The 9,827-nt window shown below is 51.9% G+C and overlaps 1 protein-coding gene across 1 annotated transcript in view; it reads left to right on the top strand.

The window, feature by feature from the left end:
* The first annotated feature begins 246 nt into the window (after nt 1-246).
* The window catches only part of LOC116982268 (zinc finger protein 585A-like), an 88,681-nt gene continuing 79,100 nt past the window's right edge, over nt 247-9,827 (top strand). The window contains exons 1-3 of the mRNA XM_033035544.1: nt 247-1,335; nt 8,945-9,132; nt 9,407-9,823. Of these exons, the coding sequence (XP_032891435.1) occupies nt 247-1,335; nt 8,945-9,132; nt 9,407-9,823 (1,694 nt within the window). The remainder of the gene's footprint in view (nt 1,336-8,944; nt 9,133-9,406; nt 9,824-9,827) is intronic.

The following is a 9,827-nucleotide window of genomic DNA, read 5'->3' as shown; positions in this document are numbered from 1 at the left end:
GTAAGGTTAGACCGTGATACTGAACTGACTGGCAAGCACCATGGCGGTGGTGTCTGCCTCTACATCAATCCACGCTGGTGCAAAACAGTTGTTGTCAGGGAAGAACTGTGCAACCCTGACATTGAATGCTTGGCTGTCTCCCTGCGTCCCTTCTATCTTCCCAGGGAATTCCCACAACTGTTTTTCATTCTGGTTTATATCCACCCCAGAGCAAATGCATCCACTGCTACGGAACATATAAGAAATATGCTCGACAGACTCGAACTGATATCTCCGGACGCCCCCAAATTCATCATGGGTGACTTCAATCACTGTTCAATTGACAAGTCACTTAAAGGATTCTACCAGTATGTCAACTGCACCACCCGTCGAGGGAAAACACTGGACAAATGCTATGGGTCCGTCCCAGACGCCTACGGAGCCGTCTCCCTCCCTCCCCTAGGCTCTGCTGAATACACCAGCATACTGCTCGCTCCTGCCTACACACCTGTGGTAAAGAGAACAGAGAAAGTCATCAAGGATATCAAACAGTGGACACTGGACAGTATTGACAGGCTTCAAGGGTGTTTTGAAACCACAGACTGGAATACCCTCACATCCTCCTCCACCAACATCAGTGAGCAAGCGGATACAGTCTCAGCATACATCACTTTCTGTGTAGACAATATTATCCCCTCCAAGAAGGTCACAATCTTCCCTAACAATAAACCCTGGGTGACTAAAGATCTAAAAAACATATTGAATACGAAAAAGAGAACATTTTTTACCGGTTCTGAAGCTGAGAAGAAGGAGGTAAACAGAGAGGTCAAGCGGGCCATAAAAATTGCCAAGCTGAAATACAAGAACAAAGTGGAGCAGACCTTTGGAAAAGGGAACCTCCGTGCGGCTTGGCAGGGCCTGAAGAACATGGCAGCAGTAAACTCTGTCTCTACCAGCCGCAAGCCCATTCAGGTAGCAGGAAGCAGCTTCACTTCACTCCCTAATGATCTCAACTCCTTCTACACCAGATTTGAAAAGGACAATAGCACCCAGCTAGAATCAATCGTCTCCACACTCAGACCTGATGACTCCGGCCTCAACATCAACACATCAGAGGTGGTGAGAGCCCTCAAAAGGACTAAAAAGAACACAGCTCCAGGGCCAGACAACATATGTGGGCGGACCCTATGGCACTGTGCTGAGCAGCTGGGAGGTGTGTTCCAGCATCTGTTCCAGGGCTCTTTGACCAGCAGCACAGTCCCCGCGATGTGGAAAAACTCAACAGTGATTCCCATCCCAAAGAAGGGCACCACCAAGGTCCTGAATGACCTTAGACCGATGGCTATCACCTCCCTGGTCATGAAGGCCATGGAGAGGATCATCAAGGAGCACATCACCAAGGCAACTGGCTCGATGATGGATCCATTGCAGTTTGCTTACCAGGCTGGCAGGGGTGTCGATGACGCAAAAATATTCATCTTAAACACCATCCATAAGCATCTGGAAATCCCCAAGACCACAGCAAGACTTCTGTTTGCAGACTTCTCATCAGCATTCAACACCATGCAGCCACATATTTTGGCTGAGAAGCTCATCACCCGTTTCCACCTCAACCACCAACTCACTTTGTGGACTATAGACTTCCTCACCACACCTTGTCCGACACCCTCTTCACCTTCACTGGCTCTCCACAAGGCTGTGTCCTCTCCCCACTTCTCTTCATTCTCTACACTGATGACTGCAGATCCACCCAGCCAAACTGCCACTTTGTAAAATTTGCTGATGACACAGTCCTCCTGTCTCTGCTTCCCAGCCATACACAACATCACAGCTCAAGCCCTGCAGGACTTTATAGTATGGTGTGAAAAGTCTTGTCTTGAGCTAAATATAAGCAAAACCAAGGACATGATTGTGACCTTTCCCCCCCAACAGAGACAGGTGGCTGAGGCAGCCACCACTATCATCCAGCATGAGCCAGTGGAGATAGTGGAGGTATACAAATACCTGGGAACAGCCTTCGATAACCTGCTAAGGTTTTCCTCTAACACAGAGGAAATCCTTAAAAAGTGCCATCAGAGACAGTACCTACTCAGGAAGCTGGTCATTTGGGATTAACAAAGACATTCTCACCACATTCTACTACGCATTCATTGAAAATGTAATAACCTTCTCTTTCACTAGCTGGTTCCACTCCATCACCCTGCAAAACAGAAACCGCCTGTTGAATGTGGTCAAGGTCTGTTCAAAAATCATTGAGCAGCCCGTCCGAACTCTCACTGCCCTATGCGGCCAACAGTCTGTAAAGTTAACACGCAGGATTCTTCAGGACCCCTCTCACATCCTGTTTCCTGAGTTTGAGTGGCTCCCCTCAGGACGCAGACTCCGCTGTCCGGGTTGCCGGACACAGAGGAGGAAGGCAACCTTCACCCCCAGGGCTGTCCAGCTTCTTAATGCTGATCATTGACTCATGAACATATGAAATGAAATAATAACCTTCTATATGCGCTTTTTAATTGAAGCACTAAGGAAGCACTTTAAAAACTATTACTATGTGTTGAATGTTGATGTGCGGTGTGTGTTGTGTGATTGTGCAGTGTGTCTGTGAAATGCGTGTGTTGGTTGATTGTGCAGTATGCGTGTTGCTTATGTTTGTTGATTGTGTCCCTTTTTTTTTTAAAGCTACTGTAATGCGCCCTTTTAAATTGCCCCTCGGGGACGAATAAAGTGCTTTGAAATTGAAATTGAAATTGAAAACAACTAAGCGGGAAACATATAAAATAGGTGCAGGAGGAGGTCATTCGAACCTTTGAGCCAGCACCGCCATTCATTGAGATCATGGCGGATCATCCCCATCAATAACCCGTGTCTGCCTTCTCCCCATATCCCTTGATTCCATTAGCCCCTAGCGCTCTATCTAACTCTCTCTTAAATCCATCCAGTGACAGCCTCCACTGCCCTCTGTGGCAGGGAATTTCACAAATTCACAGCTCTCTGGGTGAAAAAGGTTTTTCTCATCGCAGTGTTAAATGGCCTCCCCTATATTCTCAGGCTGTGGCCCCTGGTTCTGGATACGCCCAACATTGGGAACATTTTTCCTGCATCTAGCTTGTCCAGTGCTTTTATAATTTTATTTGTTTCAATAAGAAACCCCCTCATCCTTCTAAACTCTAGTGAATATAAGCCTAGTCTTTTGAACCTTTCCTCATATGACAGTCCCGCCATCCCAGGGATCAATCTCGTGAACCTACGCGGCAATGCCTGAATCACAAGGATGTCCTTCCTCAAATTAGGAGACCAAAACAGTACACAATACTCCAGATGTGGTCTTCCCAGAGCCTTATACAACTGCAGAAGAACCTCTTTACTCCTATACTGAAACCCTCTTGTTATGCAGGCCAACATTCCATTAGCTTTCTTCACTGCCTGCTGTACATGCACGCCAACTTTCAATGGCTGGTGTACAAGGTTTTACTGCACCTTCCCCTTACCTAAACTAACCCCATTGAGATAATAATCTGCCCCCTTGTTTTTTCCACCAAAGTGGATACCATCACATTTATCTATATTATACTGCATCTGCCACACAGCTGCCCACTCATTCAACCTGTCCAGGTCACCCTGCAACCTCCTAACAACCTCTTCACAGTTCACACTGCCACCCAGCTTTGTGTCATCCACAAACTTGCTAGTGTTGCTCCTAATTCTCTCTTCCAAATCATTAATATATATGGTAAACAGTTGCGGCCCCAACACCGAGCCTTGCGGCACTCCACTCGCCACTGCCTGCCATTCTGAAAATTACCCGTTCACTCCTTTGCTTCCGGTCTGCCAACCAATTGTGTTATCCATGTCAACACCGTACACCCAATACCATGTGCTCTCATTTTAGTCAACAGTCTCCCGTGCGGGACTTATCAAAGGCTTTCTGAAAGCCTAGATACACTACATCCACTGGCTCCCCTTCATCCATTTTACTTGTCACATCCTCAAAAAATTCCAGAAGATTAGTCAAGCATGATTTTCCTTCCATAAATCCATGTTGACTTGGACTAATCCTTTTACTGCTATCCAAATGCCCCATTATTACCTCTTTAATAATTGACTCCAGCATCTTTCCCAACACCGAAGTCAGGCTAACTGGTCTGTAATTCTCTGTTTTCTCTCTGGCTCCTTTCTTGAAAAGTGGGATAACATTAGCTATCCTCCAATCCACAGGAACTGATCCTGAATCTATTGAATATTGGAAAATGATCACCAATGCGTCCACTATTTCTAGAGCCACCTCCGTGAGGACCCTGGGATGCAGACCATCAGGCCCAGAGGAATTATCATCCTTCAGTCCCATTAGCCTACCCAATACTATTTCTTGCCTGATGAACATTTCTTTCAGGCAGCATCCCCGGCGAAAAGGAATGGGTGATGTTTCGGGTCGAGACCCCTCTCTAGAGATGTTGCCTGACCCGCCGAGCCACTGAAGCACCCCGTGTGCATCCGCACCGATGACTGGCGCTCGGTCCCCACCGGCTTCTAGACCAGGAGAGAGGCTCAGCCGGCGGTCCCCAGGCCGCTGGGGAAAACGCCCACACCCCGGGAGCCGTGGCAGAGCCAAACCGGAGCTAGTGCCCACCCCTCCGCGCCGGCTGCAAGTCCGGGGCATCCAGTGCTCCGGGCTGGTGCCTCGCCAGTCCGGGGCTGTCGCCCAACGCGGCGGGATAGGCTGAACCGAACTGGAGCCATCGCCTCTCCCTAACACCCCTGTGCCCAGGGACTGCCCCGGGCCTGCAGCGCAGGGCCACCCCGGACACCAACAGGATACCCGGGGGGGGGGGGGGGTGTGGAGATGGCCCAGCAGCAACTTCACAGCCGCAGACCCAGGCTCGAACCCGACCAGGAACAAAACGCAGGTCTGCACACACGCAGCAGCACAGCCGCCGAGATGTTTATAGCAAATGACCTATGACCTGGGCATGTGCAGTCGGAATACAGAACTCGCTTATTTACTGGAGATTTTCAGGTTAGATTTAGCTCTTAAACTAGCGGAATCAAAGGATATGGGAGGAATCAAGGGATATGTGGATGATCATAGTGAATGGAACTCGAAGGGCCAAATGGCCTACTCCTGCGCCTATTTTCTGTGTTACCTTCTTACAACTAACAACAATCTATTCTACATTTTCCTTGAACTACATTCCCTTTGCCCTGTTTTTACTCCTTACACATCCTTATCTCTGTACCTCCCATCAGACTGAAGGTCTCGACCCGAAACGTCACGCAGTCCCTCTTCACAGAAGCTGCCCGACCCGCTGAGTGATCCAGCACTGTGTGACCTTCTTCCCATGATGTATGCCGCCCCCCACGTGACTGCACAAAGGCAGGTTAGTCTTAGATCCATTATTTGTCATTGAGACCTTTCAGTCTGAACGAAATGTCGTTGCCTGCAGCCATACATGTAATAATTAACAACAAAACACACAGGAGTGGGCGCCGTCTGTGTATGACAGCCTGCCTGCAGTCCGTCTCTACACCTTTTTTAAATTTAATTTTATTTTACGTCCTGTTAAAAAATGTTAGTGGAGGTCTTCTGTGTGGGGGATGGGGGTGGGGAAGGGGGAAACTTTATTTCTTAGTCACCTACCTGGTCGGAGAGGCAGCATCCCTCCAAGCTGCTTCTTCGCCCCGTCCTCGCGGCCTACCTTCGAGAATGGAGCGGCGTTTCCTGTCGGGACCGGGCGGGACTACAGCTTCGGCGGCGGTGGCGCAGGGCTGGGATACCAACACGGAGCGGGCGATGCCTTACCGGGTCGCCGTGCGGTAAGCTCCGGAGCGCTGTGGCCGTCGATCCCAACATCGCGGAGCTGGGGCTGCGGGCGTCCGGCCGCGGGCGCCGCTGGATTTGATGCGCCGCAGAGCCAGGGATCGAGTTCACCAGGGTCGGAGCTCCAACCGGCGCGTCCTGAGGACTACGAGTGCCGGGGTCTCCGGGGAGGAGGCAGCCGCTCCAGACTTTTCCAAGCCGCTGAGGAATGTTTCACCCGACGCCGAAGTTCCAACTTCACGGCAAGAGGGCCCTGAAAATCATCAGACTGGCTGCACGGCCACAAATGGGCCCCGACCTCGGGTGTTTCACAGAGGAAGAGGACTTAACTTTCTGGTGCCTTTCCCCACTGTGCACATTTTTGATTCTGCTGTGGGGGGACGTTTGTGTTGAACTCTATAATGTGTTGTGTCCATTTTATTCATTTTTTATAAACTTTTTCTATGGTTTGTATGGAAACTTATTATTTAATTTATGTAAAGCACTTTGGTGTCAATGCGAGTTGACTTAAAACGTGCTATATAAATAAAACTTACTTACTTACTTACAATAAACACAATTTAACATCCACCACAGTGAGTTCACCAGGCACCTCCTCACTGTGATGGAGGCAAAAATCTTAGGGTTACTGTCTCTTCCCTCCTCTTCTCCCTCTGCACTGAGGCGATACCCCACCGGGCTATGGTAAGTCAGTCCCGCCGCTCACCGAGCTCTGCGAACGGGCCGGTTCAAGCTCCGCGGCCCGGGTTGGTCGAAGCTGCCGCCTCCAGTCCAGCAGACGCAGCTGTTGCCGCGGGAGCTCTGGAAAACAGGCACCAGCCTGTGATCTGCGAGCTCCCGACGATGTCGTCCACTGGCCCGCGGCCGAGCCCGGGATTCAGGTTGCCGCAGCCAGAACGCCGCCTCAGCTACCGGAGCACCGTCTCAGCCCCGCGCCGGGCCGCCCACACCGGAGCGCCGTCCCAGCCCCGAGTCGTGCCGCTGCCACCGGATCGTCAGCCCAGCTCCGCGACGGACCGCCTTCACCAGAGCGCCGTCTCAGCACCGCGCCGGGCCGCCCTCTGCGGAGCGCCGTCCCAGCCCCGCGCTGGGCCGCCCTCACCGGAGCACCGTCTCAGCACCGCGCCGGGCCGCCCTCACCGGAGCGCCGTTCGAGCCCCGCGCCGGGCCGCCCTCACCGGAGCGCCGTCCCAGCCCCGAGTCGTGCCGCTGCCACTGGAGCACCCGAACGCCGCCACAGCTCGAAGACGGCCAGCCTCGCGTTGTAGTCCTGGCTGACTCTGCCTCCGGAGCCTCGAGGTCGGTCGCAGGTTGGAGGCCGCCAGCTCCGCCATTAGGCCTCAGCGCAGACGGAGGCAGAGAAGGGGGGATACGACAGAAAACCATGTTTCACCCCGCCCCCCCCCCCCACACACACACACACACACACACACATAACACAACCTAATAACCAAAAATGTAACTAAACAAGACAAAAAAAACAACAAAAATGAAGTAAAAACAGACGGACTGCAGGCGAGCCGCAGCCGTTCAACAGGTGGCGGGACCGGCAGTCCCCCTCGGATTGGCGGTGACTCCACCCACTCATCGCTCACCCCCCAACCATCCCCTCACCCCACTCACAACCCCACCCCCTCTCTTCCCAATCTCCCGTCCCCCCACTCACCGCCTTCCCACTCAACACCCCCACCCCCTCACTCACCCCTCAACCCCGTCCCTCCCCCACTTCCCCCTCTCCCCCACACTCCTCGATCCGCACTCGCCCCCTCGGCCCCCCTACTGACCGCCCCCAATCACTCACCCCTCCACCACTCACCCCCCCCCTCCGTTTTCCCCTTCTGCCATTTAAGCACTAGTAATGTTTACCCATTTGTAATTTCCTGATTATTTTGTAGTTTTCCAATGCCCAAATTAATTCAGATCACGTGGAGAATTCTTCAAAAGAAGTTCAAACTTTATTTGCAAATAAAGGCTACTACTTCTTCACGCATCAAATCACGTGGAGCTTTCTCCCGCGCTCTCCCAAAGACAAAGGGTCGTTGCTTCTTATACCATTTTCAAATCAGCATGCCCCACCCCTGTTACATTTCCATATCCAATCATTTGCTAACATTTCCTTATTTCCAGCCAATCACTCGCTTCTTCTTATGCCCTCCTTTCCTAGTATTTTCCACAATTGCCAGTCATAAGTCACATGACTCCCCTTTATGGCCCCTTGCTAGCCTGTGGCTTCTCCTTCCTTTGCCATGTGCGTGTAACTCCTTTGTTCAGATTTCATTGCAACAAAGTGAAACTCACAAAAAATAGACACTTCACAGAACCCACTTCTCAAAATACCAAAGATAAAGCGATTACACAATTTGTATATACGACATTGTTCCCATTAAACCTGTACATATTGAGAAAGAATGTAACTTCTTAAACTACAGATCCAAACACAAAGATCTAATATAAGATGAAAATACCATATATATTTCCCTAATTAAAGGACACTATATATATCCCAGATGATCTTCTTTATAAATCATATTTAAACTAACATTATCTTATGTTACACACTTTAAAATAGGAATTCACTCTGTCTTTGCAAACCCACATCTCCTATAGCCAGGATCATAAAACTGTCCCAGGTGACAAACGATAATTATCTCTTGACTATCTTAGCTCCCTCCACCTCCTTGTAGGGACCCCCCTTCTCTAGGGAGAGACATTCCATGGGCCTCTTTACGACCTTCCAAACGATGAGCCCTTTGTTACAAAAGAACTGAGGAATGTGTCCTCATGAAAAAGCATGTGGTCTGTGACTGACCAAATGGCCTGTAACCTGAGAACGGCCACACTAACAAGTCTACGTTTAAATACAGATTATATACGATACATTCAATACAGAAAATCATATCTACTATATATACCAGCTTGTTGACCCTCTGTGTTCCCCTCCTGCAGGGTTGAGGAGCGTTTGCTGTGGACGGAGAGACGAGGACGTGAGCGGCCATTGAGGGCGGCCTGGGCGCCGGTGAGCCCCCCCCCCTCCATCTGCTCGGTGTGCGGGCTGAGCTTCGAGGGGCTGAGCTTCAGTGGAGGGACCACATGACGGGGCACAACAAGGAGAAGCGTTATGAGTGTGACGTGTGTGGCAAGGCCTGGCAGAGCCCGTGCCTGCTGGAGATCCACCAGCGGGTGCACACGGGTGAGAAGCCCTTCGGCTGCTCCACTTGCGGTAAGAGCTTTGCCCGGTTGTTGTGGCTGCGGGTCCACTCGCAGGTGCACAGCAGTGAGCGGCCTTTCACCTGTTCCGACTGCGGCAAAGGTTTCAAGTCGTCCACGAACCTGAAGAGGCACAGGCGCCTGCACACCGGGGAGCGGCCCTACATCTGTAGCGACTGTGGCAAGGGCTTCACTCAGTCCAATCACATGCTGGATCACCAGCTCACACACACCGGCGAGCGCCCCCTTCAACTGCGTCCAGTGCAGCAAGGGCTTCACCAGCCCCTTCAAGCTGCTGTCCCACCAGCGGGAGCGCACCGGCGGCTGCCCCTTCCCCAGCCCGGTGTGTGGGGAGCGCTTTGCCATGGCCTCCCACACCCTGTCTCACCAGCGCGTCCACACCAGTGGCCAGCCCTACGACCGTCTGTACCAAAAGGTCTGTACTGCGGTGAGGCGTTTGACAGCTCGTGGGGGTTGCGGCAGCACAGGCGGACTCACGGCGGCGAGCGACTGCTCCCACTGCGGCAAGCGTTTCAAGAGATCACGGGGGCTGAGGGAGCACCAGCGGATACACACCAGAGAGAGACCATTTGAGTGCGCTGAGTGTGGCAAGGGTTTCACCAGCAAGTCCAGCCTGTGGCAGCACCAGTGTGCCCACAGTGGTGAGCGTCCCTTCACCTGCCTGCCCTGTGGTAAAGGCTTCACCCGCCTTAACCACCTGCTGGAGCACCGGCGAGTCCACACCTGCCAGCGCCCCTTCACCTGCCCGCTCTGTGGCAAGGCCTTTGCCCTCTCCTCCTGCCTGCTGGCACACCGCCGCATGGAT

This window comes from Amblyraja radiata, chromosome 16 (assembly GCF_010909765.2).
Source record: "Amblyraja radiata isolate CabotCenter1 chromosome 16, sAmbRad1.1.pri, whole genome shotgun sequence".
Lineage (NCBI taxonomy): Eukaryota > Metazoa > Chordata > Chondrichthyes > Rajiformes > Rajidae > Amblyraja > Amblyraja radiata.
This window is presented reverse-complemented; position numbering and strand designations above follow the sequence as displayed.